Source organism: Empidonax traillii, unplaced genomic scaffold (genome assembly GCF_003031625.1).
Source record: "Empidonax traillii isolate 1590-97213 ecotype Southwest subspecies unplaced genomic scaffold, ASM303162v1 scaffold167:size2001844, whole genome shotgun sequence".
NCBI lineage: Eukaryota > Metazoa > Chordata > Aves > Passeriformes > Tyrannidae > Empidonax > Empidonax traillii.
The window spans coordinates 1,219,992-1,243,074 of NW_020955360.1; the positions used below are offsets into that span (position 1 = coordinate 1,219,992).

General features: G+C 39.3%; 1 protein-coding gene across 4 annotated transcripts; it reads right to left on the reverse strand.

The window, feature by feature from the left end:
* Positions 1-205: 205 nt before the first annotated feature.
* On the reverse strand, positions 206-23,009 carry LONRF1 (LON peptidase N-terminal domain and ring finger 1). Of its 4 annotated transcripts, none has more exons than XR_003571416.1 (13): positions 22,397-23,009; positions 16,179-16,297; positions 14,777-14,899; positions 14,017-14,163; positions 13,316-13,553; positions 13,140-13,230; positions 12,184-12,298; positions 11,529-11,650; positions 9,792-9,950; positions 9,519-9,681; positions 8,974-9,126; positions 6,050-6,109; positions 206-2,597 (listed from the first exon to the last, which is right to left on the reverse strand). XR_003571416.1 is itself a non-coding variant. In XM_027885524.1 (12 exons), exons 1-12 carry the CDS (start codon positions 22,992-22,994, stop codon positions 6,107-6,109), a joined length of 2,031 nt encoding a protein of 676 aa, XP_027741325.1. In that variant the 5' UTR covers positions 22,995-23,009; the 3' UTR covers positions 5,332-6,106. The 4 variants fall into 4 exon arrangements, 2 of the variants coding, with proteins under 2 accessions (XP_027741325.1, XP_027741324.1); XR_003571417.1 differs by having other exon boundaries at positions 206-1,640; positions 6,046-6,109; XM_027885524.1 differs by lacking the exon at positions 206-2,597 and having other exon boundaries at positions 5,332-6,109.
* Between the last annotated feature and the right edge of the window lie 74 nt (positions 23,010-23,083).

Genomic DNA, 23,083 nt, shown 5'->3' on the forward strand with positions numbered 1-23,083 from the left:
TTAGTAACAGATGATGATTTGAATATTACACCTGGAATATTCTGTTCGGTCTCTAGTTACTTTTCTCAAATTACTTTCACCCTGATTATACGAACTTCAGTTGTTAAGATTGTGCCAATTTATCTTGGGCATGAGCATGCTAAGTGCTTTAGTTGCCATAGAAATGGTCATTCTTCAGCTTTTGGATGGGGTGGGTTGTTTGGGGTTTTTTTGTGCAGTCTGTACTGAACTCGCAGAAGCAAATCCTTGCTTGAGCAGTTGCCTTGCAAAGAAGCAGTAAGACACAGCAGCCAACATTAACAGCGTGTTGCTGTGATCAGCAGACAAAACTTGCAAAGTCTATCATATCTGCAAGGACTTAATGTAGTTGTCCTAAAGGCCGAAGTGTTGTATATCAGTGGTTTAGTTCAGCTGGAACTTCTTCACGAAGCTTTTGCTGTGAAATGAACATAATTCCCCTTGATTCAGCATTCCAACTGTTACACTGATGCAATAACCTGAAAATCGCTTCAGTCAGAAATTCTCTTTTAGCCCTTGTGCTTTTTTTGGTCCAATTTTACAAACAATCCCAACAAATTCTTACCTTGAAATGTGCTTTTATCTTCACAGAAACTATTACATAGAGCAGTTACTGAGGTTTATTTGTATTTTGTAAATTGAGTTGTAATGGAAGTCTAATTTTTAAGCATCTGCTGTGGAACCTAGGACCCTGGACTAGATCATGTCCTAATTAGCAGAGTTACCTGTTTAACAGTATATGTTCTTAAAAGATATTAGCGAAGAACTTTTTGGACTCAGGAGAGGAAAGTGCTGAGGGCAGAACTTGGTTTACATTCTACATTGCTTCAGGTACAGGTGAGTGACATCCGGTGCTCAGTTTTTATATCACTTTGTTTCCAAAAAAATTCAACTCCCCCCAAAAAAAACATTCTGGGAAAAATCAAGTCACAGCTTCCACTGGTTTGTTATTCATCCACAGCTCAAAGGTTAAAGTGCCTATACAGGACAGTGAAAGTATGGTTTCAATATCCATTGCCTGGGGGGGAGCTGCAAAAATGAGCTGATGGCCAAGGATGTGCTTTAGGTTTCTTGGGGATGGCATTAAGGGAGTCCCTGTTTTGAAGTAATTCATACTCATGAAAAATCACGATTGTTCCCTCACTGGAGTGGGCATTTGGACCTCCTCTCACAGCCTCAGTGATTTCTTTAGCAATGCAACTTAATTGTGAAATAGTGTCAGAAATCTTGAGCCATGTTTCAAAATAAAATCAGAGGTGCCAGTTGCACTGTATTTGGATTGTGTTGCAGTTGTCATGTCATGCATTTTCAGAGCACTTCCTGTTCAAAACTTCCAAAAGCTTACACATGAGAATGATCAATTTCTGGGCTCAGACAAAAATAAGGTGTAAAGGTTGTTTGAACAATCAAGATTTGTTTCAAGGTACATGCAAAAGGAAAAAGCTTTCAAGTTTCATAGATGGTTGATAAAAAGCAAAATAAAAAAATCCAACACAAACCCTGAATTTCTATCAGAGTTTAAGTACCTCAAGAATGATGTTGCAGTCCCAGTTCCCAAATCCCTGCTCCATTTCAGATCTAAGTGTGTGCATTCAAAGCTCCTCAGTGTTGCTGTGCAATGGCTGCTTGGGCAGGAGAGACCTAAAGCCACTTAAGCACCTGCTGTTGTGCTTTTGCAAAAGCAGAAGCACTTTAGGACTTAACAGGGCAGAACAGCCTGGTACTCACCTAAGCCTTATCAGGATACTCAGTCACCCATCTACACAAAACATAACCTGCACTGTACTACATGTTAGAACAAACACCCTGGTTATAAGCAACTTGATCCCCTTTCTGCTGGGGGAAAGGACAAAACTTAACCTTTCCTTTCATTTTCAGAAGAGTGCTTTAACCACCACAGGCATGCAGAGATCTGTAGGAAGGGAAGATCTTAATTTCCCCTTTTCCCCCACACTGTCTCAGTTTATTTCCTTAAGTAACCACAACAGAGGTTGGCTCTAGAGCTTTGGGTTTCTGCCTCAAGAGTCTTGTAGCAGGCCTCAGACAGGCTCTGTTAACTTTCTTCTGTATGGACATCATGACAACTACGAAATGTCAGTTCAGCTAGGGTGGGGAGCTTTCTGCAGGATTTATTTCCTGAAAAGTATGTCCTGAGTGTAAAGAAGATATTAGAAGATTTGTTGATGCGTGTGGAAGGTAAAATTCAAAGCGTCTTTTAAGAAGGAGTGAAGATGTATTTGTGTGGAACTTGGTAAAAGAATTAACTGTAACAGCTTTTCTCTCTCCCCTCCTGCTGACAGATATCATCACCAGTAGGAGGGTATCTTCACAGAAAAATAGTACAGCAAACAAGTTGCCAGAAGCTCAACAGATGCTTCTGAATATCAAGCATCAAGTTCAAGTCTTTTTTCAGAAAAAAATGAACAGGCTGTCTTCCACAGGCACTCGTTGCTTCTGAGACTTTGGGACTTCATCCGGCAGGCAGCAGTCAGCTAAAACGGGTCTGATATACTGGCAGAGGAAATAGGAGGGGCTGTGGAAGTCCCTGCAAGGAGCCCTCAGTCAGAACTGAGTCACGTCAGATGCAAAAGGGGGAAAAATAAAAATAAAAAAAAAAAGGGTAAAAGAAACATCACTGCTCCCTCCTCCCCTTATAGCACTGTTAGGAAGAAGGTAGCAGCCCACTTTGCCAAGGCCCTTGTATAGCTCTTTCTGTGGATAAAAACATTCCAAGCTGACAAACCAGAAAGCTCTTGAGTGCAAGGAACCAAGAGTCACTCAATTAGATAATATAATTAAGAATTTTAAGATTCCAAACTCCAGAGAATTTCTGTTTGGATTGGAAAGTGACTGTATTTGCCTTAATAATAGCACAGCCTCCAGTTTTCCATTACATCATTTCCCTTTTCTAACACACTAAACATCTAGTAAATGGCCAGCTTCCTAGCCAGTACAGGTTCATATTCAGTCCGCTTTAAAAGTTATTTCCAATATAGGACATTCTTCCATCTTATTTACCAAACAAAAATCAAACCCCTCAAACTAGACGTGTAAAGACTTTGTTGGGAACTGCTTTCTCTTGAACATTCAAAACTTTTTGTCCCAGAGAGCCTGCCACATCCTCATAGGCACTCCCTACTCCAATTAAGCTACATCATACTTCATACATCATACATAATTAGAGCAATTATTTTTTTAAATCCATGGTGAAATCCCACTATTGGCCTTTGCTTGTAGAAGGAGTCACAGTTATGAGTATCCAGGAAAGTGTAACTTCACAAAAAAAAAAATCAAGGCTCAGCAGACTCTCTTTTGCTTTGATAAATGCCTGAGAATAATTTATATCCTAGTTTGAACGCTTTACAGTTTAGGGGTGGTTTTTTTTTTTTAATTTTAGAAAAGCACATAAATGAGAAGATAATGGGCAGATTCCAGTGTGATACCAAGTAGCATAGATACAATCTTCCTTGTAGAGGTATCTCTTATCTACTAAGTGGAATGACCTTCTTCCCATTATAAATCCAGTTGTAAATAGCCAGGTCTCTACAGTCAAAGCCAGTACTGAAAAAGAAACATTTTATCCTTGGACAGGTGCAGGCTGGGCGGTTGTGGTTTGCCTACTGCTCCTGAGGACCTGCTCAAAGCTGAAGTTTTAAGCATTCCCTCTGGGAACTGTCCCGGTCCCGATGTAAAGTAAGCAGAGCCTTGCACTGAGAGGCTCCCTCAGGCTCTTGTCCAAAAGACTGAGTTGTGCAGATCAGCTCTACCATGTCTCATGTGTAATTAATCTGAGTCTAAAGCAGAATTTGAGTACTTAGCAGATATTTACCCCACTCCACTCATACTGAAAGGAATGGGTTAGATCACTTATAAAACCAAAAAGATGACAAGCCTTGTAAAGCCTCTAGCAATGTTTGAATCTGGCCTCATCTTTCACAGGGCTCAGAGCAAACACTTCTTCCTAGAGAACTAACATTTTAGCATAGCTTCAAGTTTCCCCCTTACCAATATCTTACAACTATCTTTGCATACTGTCATTAAAGAAACTTGGGACCTGTAAAAGGCCCACAGAGAAATGATACGTTAGAATGACTGTGGCAAATATTTGCCAATTGCCAAAGAAAAGTAAGTTAGATAGAGAAAAGTGAAGTTGCCATTTCATACCAAGAAAGTTGAAGTTTCTAAACCTAAAGTTCATTGGTTCTCTTCAAGGGCTCCAAGTTGTTACAAGAAATGACATTTGGTAAGAGTAAAGAGACTAGAGGTGAGTATTAATCATAAATAAAGAATTTCAGTGAGATCTCTGGCCACAACTTAGCAAAACTGGGAAGAGGTCCTTGCCAGAAACACTGGAAAATACACATCAGTATTTTGGGCAGACAGCTCTCAGTACAGTGACTCCAAACCTTCATGCTGAAGTTTACACCCTTTCTCATACTAACATACATGCACATCCAATGAACTTATAGCTATTTATGGATCACTCACCAATCTTTTGAGACACATTTAGCTTTGTTCTCACACTTACATCAACTTGTCAGTCATACGACTGAACAAAGAAAGCACAACCTCGTAAATAAGATGCCCCAACAATAACTTGGGGTACCTTTCATTGGCTGTTCCAGGGGTGCTGCCCAGCAAAGGAGACCTCCCTTTGTCATGACAGAAAACGAGAGCCTGACAATTCTCTTGGCTGTTGCTCATCCTCAGGTAAGCCTAATCGTTAGAGGTGTTGTACCTTGCCTACAAAGCAAGTGAGCTTTCCCCTTTTCCCTATGCCTAGATTGCTTGCATTCTGCTCAGGCCTAATTACATCGATTTTCAACCTTATTATAATAATAAAAGGTGATCAAACTTTATCCTTAGTCAGTTGCTATTTATTGTTTGATAGCTAAAGAACCCTTGCTGTGTGGATGGGAAAAAAAAAATTGTAAGAATAAGAAAATACTCCCCAAATTCAAAGTATGATGTACAAAGTACAGCATAGTGTTTCTCCAAGATACTTACTGAAAGGGCTATGCAAACATTCAGTCAAGCTTGCTTTTCTGTCGCATTCTAACTGCACAAAGTGATAAAATCTGGTCCACAAAACATTCACTTGAAAGAATTCCAACTCAAAAAAAAACTCTTAAAAATCTTTCACCTCCCCTTCTCAATTTTCTATCATTCCCAAGAGAACCTACAACAATCACGTCTGTGGAATAGCTACAAAATAGCTACTTACAATCAGCCTCAATGCAGCATGTGTTAAGATGGTTACTTTCCTTTTTATGTTGTTGCTGTTTCCTTTTAATGAAGTTTTACCTTACATAGTTTACACAACTCCAGAAACAGAACACACTTATGCACAGGACAGTACAAGCCAACTGATACTTTATCTGAATTTTTATCTTATTAAAAAGTCTTGGGAATGTATAAAAACATTTGGAAACCACATCTTCCAGCAGAGTAGGGAATACTCAATTTCAAAACTCAAGCTCTTGGCAAGAAGAAAAAAAAAAATTACCACTAGTTTATTTGGGTATTTCCAGCCTGGCCACAGGGACTTTTTGCCACCAAGGAAAAAAAATCCTGCCACCTACATTCTTAAGAAGATCACGGTGATGCAAAGATTAAGTTTCTAAAGTTATAACATATGGAAGTGGAAAAACAGAGGATTCCATTTCTTCATTTATTATGCAAATAAATTGTTCTAAATATTAATCCAGGACTTTATTTGTACCATAGAGGGAAAATTTACCTTAGATAGAAAACCACATTAGAAATTATCCAACAGATTGTGGGCTGCCTGTAATATCTCAAACCTTGGACCCCAGAAAAGAACAAGGCCAGAGCATCTGACTAACAGGCCTGTGAAATACCTCCCTGCTCTGCAAGAACAGATTCCCACAACTTCTAAGTTCTGCGAAATGCAAACTTCACACTTGATTTAAACAAAATAGACAGAAAATCAGGACACCAGCAAAAAACTTGTCTGACCAATAGTCAGTCTGAGACAGGTACTATAATCAGAAACAGATTATGTACATACCAGTTACATCATGAAGTGCTCACAACCTTAATGTAGGTTAAACAGCAGCTTCTGGATTTACTTAAGACCCCAGAATAGAAGCATATGGAAAAAGAAAGTGAATTTTAGTTTCTGATAAAGTTTAAAATATTACAAACTTTTAGCTTTTATTGAAAATTAAATATATTAGCAAAAGCAAGATTTAAGAAATATTTTACAAATGATTTACATACAAGAAAGCCAGTATCAGACATATTCACAAATATGCAAACCTTTAATTACAAAAAGTACCTATTGGCAGCATGATGCTAACCTTGCCACTGCAGTGTGCTCTACTGTTGATATGAATAAGGCATAGAACTCACATTTGCACCAACTTAAAAAGTTCAAATAAAAACTTGAAGCTTTTGAATCTTGGATGCACAATCCCCAACAGACACACACACGCACACTCTTAAGATTTCTTCTTCTAAGCTCTACAAACTAAGTGTGTGCTCTGGAAGAACAGCCAGCCTGAAAAGTCCAGTAGAAATATAACTGGTACTAGCATTTAGATTTCAGTTTCCTCTTTAACATGTACAGGCCTAAGTATGTAAACCATATTCACAGTTTAAGTATTTTTAGACAGAAGTACCTTTTTTTTTTTTTTGCATTTTTTCCTTAAAATAGGCTCCCAGTTCAGCATACAGTTCACAATGTCACCTATTTTGTGATGCATATACCTACAAGATAACTTAAAAATCTGTGCCTCATTTATGGTCAAGATAATTCAACAAGAGTAGTAATATCCAACTGTAACATTCAATACTATATTTCAAATATTTGTGCAAACAGCAAAAGAACAGTTGTATGAGGCAAACATTTGCAAAACCTTTAATACCTCCTCAGTGTTGTAAACTTGGACTGTCAGCCTTAAGTCCTGCACTTCCACAGCTTAAAAAAGTCAGTCGCTAAAACGATCAAGTCTCAAAAAGGTTCTCCTCTACATAGTGCAAATTTTAATGTAGATAATGTGAAAAACATATCTAGCTGGATTGACTCTGTGCAATCGTCAGTGGTCTTCTCTCATAGTTGAAGAAAGTGTGCATTCAAAGAACCACGTGGTTCAGGAAGTGGGGAGGGTAGAGAGGAGAGAAAAAACAGTTCCATTACACTTCTCAAACCAGTACTAGATGTGCAAAGGCAGCAAAAATTCCAGCTGCTACTACAACCAGAACAGAGTAACTTTTCAGGAAGACCCAGGCGGTTAGTCACTTGGACTGGTCTCTAGAAAAATATGTGAGTATATGTTGGATTTTTATCAGACGGTCTTTTAAAGACATCATGGAGAGAACTGACAGCTGGTATCTGGGGTCTACTGGGAGAACAGCTAGAAGCCACCAACACCAAGCAGGACCGTTGGGCATTGCCTAAAAATAAAAGATAAGTTGGTTACCCATAACCAATGTTGTATAGTTGACTACCATGAAAACATCAAAAGACAAAGTCATGAATGACCAAGACTACTTTAAAGTTTGATACTAACTACAGAATTCCAGATCCATGAGATCAAAAGAGTGCTCAAGGGGTCTTTTCTGATCCCTCCCCAACTGCGAAGTCAAACAAAGTACACTTAAACTGTGCTGGATAAAGCAATTATTTTTAAGAAAACATAGGAAGCGAAGTTCATAGCTTCCTTGGGAAAAGATGGTTAGATACAAGACAGTCACCTAATAACAAACATCCCTGATACAAATTAAACCAAATACCTGTGATGATGTTCTTAAGGCTTGAATATTTAAGAAGCCTAACGTTTCCATTAAAATTATTGTTATTTGATCACCTCCCAATTCAACTCCCTTTTTCATTAGCTCTTAGACAGAGCAGCACTCAGTTTCTTCTAAGCTGTTAAAACATACTCTGTAACTTTTTCCTGTACTTTATTTAATTACCGACACGAAGCATTAGATGTCAGGCCATGAACTGGACATAATACTCCTCAGCAGAGGTCTTATCTCTGCAGAGAAGATCATTCACCTCAAATGATTTGCAAAAATATTACTAATAGTGGCACACTCCAAGATGGTATTTCCTCACTTTCAGCTGTATCGCACAGCTTTGACCTGTATCCTATTATAAATCTCAGGTACATACCCACAGTGTTGCTGCCCTACCAGTTACTCCGGTTTTGTACATAAACTCCTCCTTCTTAGTATGTTGTTTTCAATCTATTTTTTTAATTTAATTGTTCTAAAATCACTTCTGAATTCATGCAATGGTCTCTAGAGCATCTACAGTCCTCCCAAACTGGTTAATATAGCCTCATAAAAGTATATAGCAGATGGGTGAGGGACAAGCTCCCATAAGATCCCAATCCACATATAATTCTGCTTTGAAAGCCAAATTTTACATGTTTTTAAGTATTGCTTTTCTACAGCCTCGAGTCTCTCAGGATGTCACAAACCTTCAGTAATTGTTGCATTATAACAATTACAGACTGTTGCAGCTAGTTTCTCAAGAAACATTTGTCAAATGCTGCAGAAGTATATGGCAGTAGCTTAGAAAGGAGGAAAGTGTCATTTGTGACTACCTCTTTGCCTGCACTTGGCAGTTTCAGTTTCTCCCCTGACTTTCACAGAGAAGAAAATTCAGGGTTTCTTTCACTTTAAATTCTAACACCTTTACACAAACAAACAGTTTAAATGTTACTGGAGCTGAAAGTGTTTTCGGTTTACTAACTTTATTTTTATTTCCACTACAGCATATCATCCTGTCCTGCAAAAACTGCTGACCAGCAACAGAATTGCTTTTTGTTGCTCATCGTAAGAGAAACAAGGTGCAAGTCTTATTGACTTTGAAGCTGGGAAAAAAGCGGTGGGATTTTTTTTTTTGATGCTTAGCAGTTGTTAACAGGGTTTTTATTTTTAGAAATAAACACCTAACAATTGATATTAAATGAGTCTCACCTGTATATTTTCCTCCCTGTCAGGCATTGGCCCGAAGTGCTGAAGAATTTGAGTGCGAAATTTGTTCCTTAAGTTTTGGAACCAACTGCAGGCCTGATTGTAAACAAAATTGTGAAGCTCTCTCAATTTCTTTAGTTCTTCTTCATCAGCAACCTATAGGAGGATAGTTATGAAAATATGATTAGTGCTAAAGATACAATTAAGGTGTTTAAACTAAAATCAAAAAAAGATTCAATTTCAACTATACTTAGATACATTTCTTGCTTTCTCCAAAACCTTGATTACTAATCACTGAATAGTAAAGAAATTTTGCAGTATTTTTAAAGTTATAGCTTCATACTATTGCTCAAAATGAAAACTATAGTATTTCTTAGTTGCTTTATAATAATAAAAAATTAAGCTAGCTGCCATTTATTCCATGTGCTGGCACTCAATCTTCCAGTGGTCTAGGGACTGAAAAATTTGCAACAGAGCTCTCAAGAACAAATCAAGCAAAAATCTTCTAATATTAATACTACTAAGTATTTAAACAGCATTCTAGATACCTTAACATCTTCCAAATATTCAATGTCTGCAGTGCAATACCCATCTTTCATCCCTCTCCGTAAAACTCTAAATCTCTTTCCACCAACTGTATCAACAACAGACCGTCCATCAGGTAGAAAATGAACGTTCCTTATTTGCAGCATGCAACCATAATCTGCAAAACTACAAAAGAGACCTTGTAAGTAATTCAATTACACACTTCTGAAAGGACACTTCTTATAATTAAAAAAGACATAAGCGATGAGAAACTTAGAATTAGAATGTACACCTACCCATTTTGAGAATCACTTATGCACATCCCAAACTGTTTAGTTCCAGTTTCCATACTCCTGCGAATCATGAGTCGGTATCTTGGCTCAAATACATGTAGAGGGCAAGGCACAGTAGGATATGCCATAGTGCAAACAAACATTGGAACATTCTTGGTCAAGCTTCAAGAGAATATCAAAAGAAATAAGTGGCTTCAAAATCTAAACAACGAGCTATGCCAAGATAATACATTTTTTTCATTATGTTTGCTATGTTTAAGGCCATAAAGCACGGGGCAGCAACTTTCAAAGTTTAAGCACTTCGTAGTAACTTTCGTAAACACTAAAAACACATACTAATAACAGTGACTCAACACCTATTACTGATTTGTGTACACACTGGACCCTAAGACTCATAGTTATGTAGCTACTGAGTACCTAGTCAGTGAATAAAGGTCTCAGTTTTGGGGACAGGAGTGTTAGTTGCTTTCCTCCTTTTTGTTTTGTGTCATACAAGACATTATGCTCTCAGAAACATAGTATTCCTGGAACTAAAAAGATGTAGCCTAACTACATAGCAGCTAAGTCACCCTTTTAGACTACTTTCCAGGAGTGACTCCGGATCACAAATCAAAGGAGGGTATACTCTGTACCTTGCTATATGCTTCAGCAGCCGTAATTGAAAAACAAAATATTTTTTCATGCCTTTTTTTACATATGTATAGCTGATAGGTGATACAAACAAATTACTATTAAAACATTACCAGGGATTTAATTTTAATATCTTTCAGTCTGTAAAAAGTAATTCTACTGAATGGATTCTGTTACATAAGTTGCATGAGCTGTAGTTTTAAATAGTTTTGGAACATTCCTATCTACAACACATAATGCTTTATGTATCTGAAGAACTCTCCTTCGTGAGATAAACATCACAATTACAAAAAAATCCCAACTACTTCTTTTGATCACATCTCCATGAATTGGTTTGCAAGAAATTCAAGTCTCTAAGACACTGCAGTCAGTTGAAGAGGAAAATTCCATGAACAGCAAAGCTAAAACTAAAGCTCCATGACAGTGCATGCAAAAAGAAGAATGGAAGGGAAAATATATTACATAGAATCACAGAATGGCCTGGGTTGGAAGTGGCCTTAAATATCATCTAGTTCCAACCCCTCTACTGTGGGCAGGGACACCTTCCATTAGACCAGGTTGCTCAGAGCTCCATCCTATCTCACCCAACCAACCTAACGGTCTTCTATGGAATGACTACATCAGCGGACAAGGGAAAGGTTACAGCTGTCATTTATCTGGACTTTGCGAAAAGCTTTTGACATGATCCCCCACAAAATCTGTCTCTCCAAACTGGAGAGAGACAGATTTGATGGGTGGACTATTAGATGGGTAAGAAAGTGGTCGGAATGGTTGTATCCAGAGGACAGTGGCCAATGGCTCAGACTCCCAGGGGATACTGGTGACAAGTGGTGGCCCTCAGGCATCCATACTGGGACCTGCACTGCTTCATATCTTCATTAATGACACAAGGATGTGTCACTCACACAGATGAAGGGATTGAGTGCACCCTCAGCAAATTTGCTGATGACACCAAGCTGAGCGGTGTGGTTGACAGACCTGAAGGATGGGATGCCACCCAGAGGGACCTGGAGAAGCTTCATACTCCTTCTTGTATCTGCAGTATAACATTGTTAATAATCACAAAAATAATAAAACATTTCTAAAAAGGATTCAAGACAGCAAGCTTACTTGGAGTGTTCAGCAGTTTCTTCAGCATGAATTCTTTTTCTCTCATATAATTCATCAGACAAGTATTTCACTATTAATTCCTCCAGCAGTTTTGTGATACTATATTTTCTGCTTGCAAGGTACTGTAAGCAATTTCAAGAAATACATTAATATTTCTTTTCATATTTATTAACAAACGATTTAAGAAAATGCAGCTTCTACTTAAAAATATGATCTAGGATGTGTCTTAAAACCACGAAAACTTCTTATGCTTCATTGCTTAACACCTAATGATACTCCAATATTTGAAAATTAGATTCTCTTTGTGAGTTCTTAGTGTCTGACACATTTAGTGTCTAACTTGGTTTGTAGCTCTATGCTTATCAGAGACAGATTTCCTAGGATATACAGCTTTATAAATAAGAGAAGTGTACTGAATACTAACCAAAGTTTATGAATATGCAGAATTTAATTACACCAGTAGATGATCACAGAAACATAAAACTCCTAAGACCCTGAGGCAAATCTAATCAACTTGTACTGAAAAAAATTGTCTCAAGTTTTTCCATTCTAGCAGCAATCCATAAGTCAAGCAAAACCAAGTACTGGGTTCAAGTGAAGCAGTCTTTAAAATTATACAGTATTTCTATTTGTAAGCTTTACTGAGAAACAATACCTCTTTCAAGCTCTCCTTACAAAGTGGACACTGTGGAGCATGATCTAAACACCGTTCCAAACAACCTTTGCAAAAAGTATGTCCACAAGGGGTTGTCACTGGCTCAAAGAATAGCCTGAAACAAAATTATCAGAAGTTAAATGCTATGGCCAGTGTCTTTTGCTTTTGTTTTTTGCTAAAAGAGTCAATGATTAACCTCTTTAAAAGACTAGGTATACTATAATAGAGAAAAATTAATTATGTGTCTCCTTATTCTACTTTTTCCTCTATACTGCAGTTTATCTCCATTTACTGCATCACTCATTTTGTTGTTTTCTGATGAATCTGGACACATTCCAGCACTTTAAGTACCTAAACATTTATCCCAAAACACAAAGATTTTGGTCTCGCTAGAGATTCAGAATACGCGAAATGGAGTAATTCTTTGAGAAGTTAAGTTGTTTTAACAGTAGTATTACGTACTAGTAACATAACTATGGATAGTTTAGCATACACCATATGTTTTATGGTATTTATTCTGAAAAGCAAGATAATTCAATAAGAGCTTTCAAATACAACAGCAGCTACATTAAAGTAAACTAACATTCCTAAGCATCTACATCTCCCAGGCAAATCTGAGGTTCACAGGCAATACTCCTAAGAATTAGCCTTTCCAAAATAATAGTTTTATTGGCTCAAGAAAACCCTAACACTTAACAACAAAGGACTCTGTACTTTTATGATTACCAGTTAACAATGCCAAATTTAATTTAGAAGGTAACTTGATTAAAACAGCCCCTATAGTATATAGTGCTGTAGCAGGTGACATTTAAATAAGCATCCTTAATTTAGGGGATAGAGAAAAGGTGCAATTATTGACTGATATCAGAATTCATAACAACCTACAGTTCATACACATGACAGATATGTGGCCAAGCATCTATAACAGAAATACTGCATCAAGGACAAAATCTTACCTCATACATAGAGAGCATTCAAAATCTGATACATCAATCATATCCCCTGGAATTGTTCCAAAAGCCAGTGTCACGTCCCTTTTTGTACCTTCTAAAGAAAAACAAGACAAAACACTCCTTCAAAGAAAGGCAAAAGACAGTAAATACTTTAAATTTCAGAGTAAGTAACTGCTTACCTCCTTGCTTTTTGTGTTTGTTTCTTCCATCTTCACATACAACTGTATCCTGTTCTGAAAATGAAAGCTTTCTTTTTAACAAAGCACTTTTTCCTTGGCCAGAGAGAAGGGGTTCAGAAGACACTCTCTTCAAGCCATCTTCCTTGGCAAGGTCTTTTGTTGAATTAAGAGCATGGGCAGACTGTGCACGATTTAAGCCTCCACTGACAGGCTTCAGTACATCTGACCCTCCTGAACTCTGTAACAGTAAGATGAACTGTATTTTAAGAGTAACACAAACCTAAGTATGTAAGATGTGACCACACAAAGATATATCAGCCAAACTGATACCCACAATTAGTTCATTAGTTAACTAGAGAAACTTTTAAGTCAAGACAGCATTCAAATTTGCTTAGCATTACCAATTTAACAATCTTCATCTGCTTCAAAGAGAAAATGTATTTCTCTTTATTTTTAAGTCCCTAATAACAAACTTCAGTACCCTGTAATACTTTATTATTACCCATTCCAGCTCACTAGAATGAGGAGTTTTAACACTACAAATGAAAATACATTCCTCCCAAATCACAATTCTTTTCCTCCAATTCAGTGAATTATAGAAAGTCAGTATTTACACTGGAAAGTTTGACGAATCAGTGTATCAGTACATTCAATGTTTACATATCAGTCAACAAGAAAAGTTATCCTTGAATTTTTGTTACCTGCTGAGGACAAAGCTGTAAGTTGCAGTAAGACACAGTCATGTCAGAACCAAGCAGAAAAGGTTTATTTCGAATATGGGCTGAATTCCAAGCAGATTCCTTCAAACTCTCACCTAGCTTCTCTGGTGACAAAACATCACACAATGTCTAGAAAAAATATCTAAATGTTAATAATAAAGAAAAATAATCTAGACATACCTTTGTTATAAAACTATATACCAGAAGTAAGAAGTAAATCTTTATGAAGTTATTCTCATAAACAGATCTTTATTTAAGCAGTAACTGAGAAAGTAAGAGTTAAAAACAAGCAGAAGCCTACATACCTACGTTGATAAAAAGAAATTTTAAAAAGTAAAAAGAAATCTTTTCTACTACAAGCTAGTGAGCTCTTTGAACAAAGTTACACATTATCAGTTCAGTACTGTGCATTTTTTCATTACAAATTTTTATTATCAAAGAAACACTGTTGTGCTCGGGCACAAAAGATTTTGACTTAGAAAATTTAACTCACTGCCTGCTTTCCAGTTTTCTAGACATTCATATAGTAACTTCCAAAGCAAATGTACTTTTAAACATGTATTTAAAATGTGTACAATGAGACTATCTCTTCAACATAGTATGATTTAAGAGATATCTTAAAAGTTATCTGCCATTCAAACCGTCTCTGTATGTGACGCACATTTTAGATGATCAAAGTCTACAATAATGAGAGCTTTATAAAGGAATCAAACCAGAGATAGGAATTCAGTATCATGAATACCTTTTCTACTTCTAGCTTGGCTGGAAGAAAGTCCTCATCAAGGGCTAAGCACTGTAGAAACAGTTGTAAGGCATCACCTACAAAGCCAGAGTCTTGCAGCACTTTTCCTTTCCGGAAGTAGACCTGAGAAACAGATACCATGAAGACATTTCTAGAGGGTATGTTGAACTGCAGCACTGATCTTACAGGCATTACAACAGTTAGTATTAGAACCTGCCATGATAAAAAGAATGGAGCTCTTCAACAAACTTCAACTGTGCACAGTGTGGATGATCCATATGCCCTGTCTAACTAACATACATCCGCTAATGTTTGAAAAGAGTCATGGAAAAGCCTGGTGTTAGTCTTCTTCCAGTTAATTTGTTTTGGCTTATATAAAAGTGTTGAAAACCTGACTAGGGCTTAATATACAAAAGGCCTCAGTTTCCCTCTTCTGGAAGCCTCTGGAGAGGAAGAAGAGGGACAGGAAACGCAAATCATTACATAACCTCTCATAACAGTTTATAGGATACCCTTTTTTGCCTCTCTTTCATTAAAAGCCTTATGGTTCCAGCATGCAGGAGAAGAGGGACTACAAACAAAACAATCCACACAACCGTGCATCCCTTACGTTCATCTCAATCTACATTCTTAACACAAAACATTCTTAACACAAAACAATGCATTTCTGGAGTTGCTTCCTCCAACTATATTTTATTCTTGAGCACTAGATAGCAACAGGAAAAAAGAAATCTGTATATTATTTGGTCTGAAAAAAAAGGTGGAAGAAAAACTACTGATTTTTACTAAACTTAGTTGTAACTAGATGATGTTGGGACTTAGATAATCTCAGTTTTTAAAAGTTGCACTGGCACTAATATAAATAGATAAACAGTTATCAATAAAAGTTAGTTAAAACAACAATATCTATCTGTATATGAGAACTTAGGTAATGGACCAGAAACTAAACTTCAAAAACAAACAAATAACCCCCCAACAACAAACAAACCCGAGTGCAGTTTCTACAGAATGACAGTATGAACAATAGCATCTGTTCAACTAGACTGTTGATGTGGGCATGCATCCTCTTGAAGGGATTTGGGCAGATTCAATTAAGATGTATTTTGAAGAAAGGAAGTATGCTAATCCTCCTCTTACAGTTAATTTTCCTACAGAGATAAGGATTGTTATAGGAATCCATCCATCAAATCGAGCTCAGTTAAATGAAGTGAGGCTTCTTTCCAAACATACAGAAGAAAGTAGACAGTACTATCAAAACTGAGAGGTGAAAAGCAGGAGGGCTTTATGAATTTGCAGTAGCGACTGAACTGCTGAACACAGGACAAACCAAGACAGCAGCAATGTCCTCTCATGTGGCAAGACAAACACAGTACTGAAAAATGATGAGCTCATACCAACTTACCTCTGGCCAATTTGGCATTTTAGAAATAACAAAATTTAGATCTTCTATGGCTGCTTTATATTCTTGGAGGCCAACATATGACTCAGCTCTGTAAATCCTAAGCATCAAGTCACTGGAATCTGAAAACAGAAATTAGGTAACATTTTTAAAAAATCAGAAATTTGTAATAAGATTTGCTTTCACAGTGATATGCCATAATCACAATTTTTCACACAATACTTGCAAAATTACTGGAGTACATTTGCCCCCAACCTCTAGTGTTTGGCTAATAGCAGTGGCAGTAATTCCAGGTTCATGTCTTTCAAGCTAAGGATCAAATTCTGGATCCCCTAATGTACATTGCAGTAACAAGAAAATATATTTTCAAATATCAGAGAGGATGACAAAGTACTGCTCTGTACTGCTGTGACAACAAAAACTGAGGACCAAGTTAACTTTACAGTACATCCAGTCAAAACCATAGGAATCTGAGAATTCACCACACTTGTATTAAAAGTCTAAGCACTACACAGTTTGCTTTCAAATGCCCAAGTTTTTCTGTAGACTGTTAATTTGTTTTTATAATGCCCAATCCCTTCCAACTATGGCTGGAGATACAGATGCCACTTTCCCAGCAGTGTTCATCTAGGAAGTACCAGAAGTAGGCTTTATCACTATGTGATCAAAAGAGATAGCCAATACCAGAAAGCCCTTAACACCAGCTGGCAGCCCTGTTGCAAGGAGCTGTGCTAATGGAACTTCTACAATGGGGAAATGGCAGAACATGTTCGATATGGACAAGTTCTCATATCTGACATACAGCATTTTGCACTTCCAGTACAGTAACCTCCAAACAGGAAGCACAACCATCTCCATGCCGCTAAAGCTATGGTTTTGTAACATAACTAACTGCAGTTGTTGCTTGGAAAAATGCCAGCACACTACTTTGTTATTGATTGTTTTTAAAAATGCACCTGTCTTTGAGTGAGACCTACCAGTCAAACCTTGGTCTACTGTAAACAATACTAAAATCAAATAGTCCCTGAAGTTGGTGTCAACAAGGCTTTCCTGGAAGGTGATCATTTCAATTTGATATTCCATCTTTCCCTATTCTAAATCTCTAGTATAAACTGTCATGAATTTCCAACATTAGCCTATTTCACATTTAAAAGTCAGCCTGGACAATGTTTCCATATATTCCATCACATTACTTTGTATTAAGATCCATAATGCTACATATAAAAATATCTCAATGGAAGAGAAAGGGTTAAGAAATAATCACAGAAGAATTCACAGCTGAAAACAAAGTGTCTTCCTTAACTGTCTTTCTTTTGAGTTGACAGTTTCCCTTGAAATACAAACATTGCCAAACCTGCTTTGTTTAATTTTTATTTTAGACATAATAAAATGTTTGTTTTAACAGTAGTCTGGGAAACTGTCTAACTCAAACACTAATTCCACAAGCAGAACAACTCTGAGGCCTGGTTTCCTGTGGCTTTGTGTTTTGTGACTGCTATAGCCTAGGAAGGTAACAGTTCAGATCAAACTCTTCAAATAGCTTTTTGTGTGTATTTGCCTCTGGTGTCCAGCAGAGTTAGCATCAAACCAAATTTCTTTCTTCAAAGGTAGCAGTAAGTGCAGGTCTTTGTTCTCTGCTAAGCTGCCTATTTGCACAGAATCAGAGGAAGCACATCTTTTTCAGACCTTCAAGGGTAGAACATGACCTGAGGGACTCCAAGCCTTCTTTCTTAGGGGAAGAATGAGGGGTAGTTTGAAGATAAAAATGTGAGTTCAAGTCTACAGCAGGTGTACATTTTATAAATTTCTTTTTCAAAGAGAAATGCATGATTCTAACTGAACTGGTACAAAACAAAGACTAAACCAAGGAGTTTAGCTGGAATTCCAAATCTGCTGCTGAACATACAATCACTGCCAGTGAATGATCAATACACACAACAAATTTGGGCTTAATGTTTCCAAGAAAAAAAAAGCCAGATGATTACATGCAGTACTCCTCAGGGCTTGGTAATGGGACCAGTCCTTTTCATATCTTCATCAATGATCAGTGACTTGGACAAGGGGATCAACTGCACCCTCACTCAGTTTGTAGACAACAGTACATTGGGAGTGTTGATTTACTGGAGGGCAGAAAGGCTCTGCAGAGGGATTTGGACAGGTTGGATCGATGGGTCAAGGCTACTGGTAGGAGGTTCATCCAGGTGAAGTGCTGGGTCCTGCACTTAGACCACAACAACCCCATGCAGATCTACAGGCTTTGGGAACAGTGGCTGGAAAACTGCCCAGTGGAAAAGGATGTGGGGGTGCTGGTTGACAATTGGCTGACTATGAGCCAGCAGTGTGCCCAGGTGGCCAAGAAAGCCAACGGCATCCTGGTCTGTATCTGAAATAGTGTGGGCAACAAGACTAGGGCAGTGATTGCTCCCATGTACTCGGCCCTGGCCACAGTTTGAAAGATGTTCAGTTTTGGGGTCCTCACTGCAAGAAAGGCATCGAGGTGCTAGACCGTGTCCAGAGACTTTGAACAAAGCTGGTCTGGAGCACAAGCCTTATGAAGAGCAACTGAGTTTAACCTGGAGAAAGAGAAGCTCAGGAGGGATCTTACCACTCTCTGCAACTCCCTGAAAGGAGGGTGCAGCAAGGTGGGGGCTGGCCCATTTCTTTTCCCAGGTAACATTGACAAAATGAGAAGAAATGGTGTCACATTGCACCAAGGGACTTTTAGTTTGGCTATCGGGAAAATTTCTTCACCAAAAGGGCTGTCAAGCACTGGAAAAGGCTGCCCAGGGCAGTGGTGGAATCACCATCCCTGGAGGGATTTAAAAGACACGCAGATGTGGCACTTAGGGACATGGCTTAGTGGTGGACTTGGGAGCGCTGTGTTAATGGTTGGACTTCATTATCTGAAAGGTCAATTCTAACAATTCCAACCTAAACAATTCTATGGTTCTACCTAAATTCATATATCCAATTTTGTAAACATAATTTAATTTTTAGGCTTTGTAACCATGAAAAAACCATTTCAAAAAGTTTCAGCATACATTTTAATGTCTGCCATCCAAAGGGAGGATGCAAACAGACTTCAAATCTTTGTACCAAAGACTAAACAGAGCAGAAATACACCTAGCGCTTGAATTTCAATTTCATCTCTGTAAATACAGAGATGCCTCATTTCAGCATACCTAAAGATGAATGATTTTAATAAAAAGAAGACACTAAGTACTTGTAGGGTAGAACTGTGTGTATTACTTGTTATTATTACGTTAATAGGAAAGTATAAAGAGGTGTACACACAAAAACCCACTCGATATGCATTATTGGTTTTAATATTATTTCCAAAGTTCCTGCTCCTGGTTAATGTTAGTATAAACTTACCAACAAATGGACTACCTCGGGTGGATCCTGCCTGCTTTTTATATGGTTCTTAATAATATAACAAATTATTCAAAATAAAAGACATGCACATCACAACCACTATGTAGAAAAACTTTAACACACTGTTTTTTAACACAGTACTATAGGGTTACCCCAACGATCAGGGTTGGAAAACACAACTCATAAGAAGATGCTGAGAGAACTGGCTTTATTTAGCACAAAACAATTCCCAAAGTCACTGGGAAAACTCAACAGCTTTTCAGAATCCCAAAGTGGGTTACCTAGAGGACTCTGAAGTGCACAGTGGAAAAACAAAAGAGATAATGGTTATAAACTGAAATAGACCTGAAATAAAGAAAAATATTTTCACTATGAGGATAATTAACCTCTGAGCAGATTGCCCAGAGAGGCTGTGGAATCTTCAGCCAGTAGGTTTTCATGATCCAGCTGTACAAAAACTCAAAAAACTTAAGCAAACCGCTCCGATCTCAGTATTTGTTCTGCTTTGAACAGGAGGCTGATTGCTCAACAGACCTCCTGAGGCCCACTCCAGCAGGAATGAGTCTGAGATTCAGACCAAACTCAAGTCCATTAGCTGTGTTTTTCAGGATACTTGATTAAAGGCAAGCAGCACTTGTGTTTTAATTCAATATATGTCCTTTAATTAAACTATTTTGTTTCAAACCCTGCAAGGAATATATTAACCATATGAATGTTAACATTACTCATGTTTTCCAAAAGTCACTTCTGCAACATGGGAAACACGTCTCTTTCAAATGTTTCAAGAAATGTAGAAGAGTTATAAAAGATACCTTTTTGAGTAAACATTTAGCATCAGATTTATGCTTATCACAATTTTTAACTATCTGCATTAAAAAGAAATAGACGAAGTAGCAATAAGGAAACATGGAAGTAAATCATGAATGATTTTAAACATTAATACATTTCTTAAGACGTATTTTTTCAATCTCTAAGTTTTTTCAAGACTCGTGTTTAGGAGGAAGATGGAAAAGAGTACCAACGGCTATTAAATTTGTTATCTGTTGGCCTGAAATCACCTTCGATTTGTAGTTGTGAGCCCACAGCTCTAAATTCACATTTAATGTATGTCTGCACTCTGACTCATGAACTCCTTTAATATCATTACCAGAATATATGTAATATTGATAGTTCTCAGGACGGGACATACAGGAAAGAATTGTACAACAGATCTTAAACTGAGCTTCTAGCACTTAATTCTAGCATGTGTACTGAATTTGAATAATAAAATTTTGATTAAGCTTTACAGTTGGTAACTATTCTCAGATTTTAAACTCATTTTAAAGACAAAATTAAAGACGAAGATTCACATAAAAAGAAATTAAAATTCTTTCCCCACAGTTATCTACATAATATTGCTAAATCCATAAAATAGTAGAAATAGTAACAAAAATTGTATAATGAATTGCCTCTTTCGTTCTTTCAAAGCAATGCTGAAACGTGAAACAGGACCCCTGTAAACATTTGAGATCAGTAATGGGACTCATCAGTTTTACCCTGAAAGCCACTGAGTGATCTCTGTGACTCAGTGCTGAATCCCAGGACAGGAGTCTGCATCTTATAGTTCCAAGATTTAAAACAGATCAGTCACTTCCTCAGGTCACATCCATCCTATATCCTACACTTTAGAAACATCCTGGCAAATAACGTAGACTTGATGGCCAAAAGTGAACCTCTTTAAATTAGGTTGCCAAAAAGCATATAAAATAGATCTTCGATTTAATCCCACCAACATTACGAACATTTTATTTTGAAATTAGATCTAATATATCTCCCCAGAACAGACTGGAAGGATTAGACTTATGCAAGCTTTTGGGTTTTTTTCCTCCGCTGCAGACAACTGTATAAACATAACATGCTTAACCTGCAAAAATATTAATTCCTAAATTAATGAACATAAAAAAAACCCGGCTACAAATCAAAATGGAACCCCTCAGGTCACCAGGTGATAAAATTCATAGTCAAATAAAAACAACAGAGGAATCTCTCACTGGATCCATCTAGGTATATCAATCACACAAATTTGACTCTCTCTACAAAGACTAAACTCTGAAAAACTGACGGTATCTCAAGTGTCCATGGCACCAGAGACATATATCGCGACGGATATAGGATAGCCTAAAAGCATGCCTCTACCTTCCCTCTTTGCACCCTCTCCCAACACTATATAAAACTCCAACCACACCCACCTATGATGTCACTGCCATTACACAACCTGTCCCCCTCCGTGCCTGTCTGCTTATGCAACTGGGCCCGGCCTGCTGGGAATTGTCTTGGTGACACTTAAGACTGAAAATAGGTCTCTCTCTCAGGAAACAAGGTTAAATACAACAACTGCATCTCCCCTGCCCGCGCACAGCGATTACCAAACACAAAACGAAGCTGAGCCCACAAGCTCCTCTGTAAACAAGTCCCACACAAGTGTGCGGGAGGGAGGCACGAAGAAGCGCATGTGGGACGCTCCCCCACTCCCCTGGAGTAAGTGCGAGTAAGTGTACCCCACTGCCAGGCCGGGCGCTCAACCAAGGACCGAGCAGCTACGCGTGCCCTCCGCTCCGCTCTCCCAGTGGAGACGCTCCTCGAATACCCTCAAACTCCAGAAAACTTCGGACATTCTTTACCGGCCCGTTTAGGTCGCTGACGGCCTCGCAGCACGGGAGGGAAGGCACACCCACCTACCCCACCACAATCCCAGCCCCCTGAGCCCGCCGTGCCCAGCCACCAGCCCGTCCCGGTCCCGCCGAGACTCGGGCGGGACTTCGCGGCTCCGGCGGGCGGAGGAAGGGCGCGCTCCCCCCCAGCCTTACCTGCTCGCAGGGCCTGGCCGGCGGCGCTCAGCGCATCTCGGAAGCGGCCCTGGGCCAGCAGCTCCTCCAACCTGCTCCCGGCCCTCGCCCGCTCGCACTCGCCCGGGAACCACTTCTCCGCCAGCCGGTTGAGGACGACGCTGGTGCGCAGGGGGCCCGCGGCCGTGCTGGTGCCCCCCGCCGGCAGCAGCCAGTCCCGGCAGCGGCGGCAGCGGGCCCGCAGCTCCCTGCGGAGGCAGCGGCGGCAGTAGGTGTGCCCGCACGGGACGGTCACCGGCTCGCCCAGGAACCTCCCGCAGCCGCAGCAGCGCAGCGACCCCTCGGCCTCGCGCTCCCGGCCCCGGCCCGGCCCCTGCCGCAGGCGGTAGTTGAGCACCAGGCAGTCCACGAGGGTCCCGAGGCGCTGCGCTCCGCCGAGGGGGCCAAGGCACAGCGACGCCAGGGACGCGCCCACCGCTTCCTTCAGGCGGCTCGCGGGCACCAGTCGCGCCAGCAGCAGCTCCCGGTCCCGGTCCGCCCCCTCGCCGGGGCCCCCGCTGCCGCCCGGCTCCGGCGGCAGCTCCGAGCCCACAGCGACGGCGGGAGAGGACGCTGCCATCGGCTGCGCGGCTGCGGCGAGGGGGGTGTGGCGCTCCCGCTCCGGCCGCCGGGACGGGCTCGGGGCTGGGCGCGGGCGGGGGGCGGGGG

Bases quoted from the DNA above. Each gene is read 5' to 3' on its own strand.
- LONRF1 (XM_027885523.1), bottom strand. From the start codon at position 22,994: ATGGCAGCGTCCTCTCCCGCCGTCGCTGTGGGCTCGGAGCTGCCGCCG. The intron at 9,951-11,528 runs GTAAGCTTGCTG...ATTCTCTTGAAG, and splicing joins GAAACTGCTGAACACTCCAA to CTTGACCAAGAATGTTCCAA. The intron at 7,438-8,973 runs GTGAGACTCATT...TTTTATTTTTAG, and splicing joins ACAGGGAGGAAAATATACAG to GCAATGCCCAACGGTCCTGC.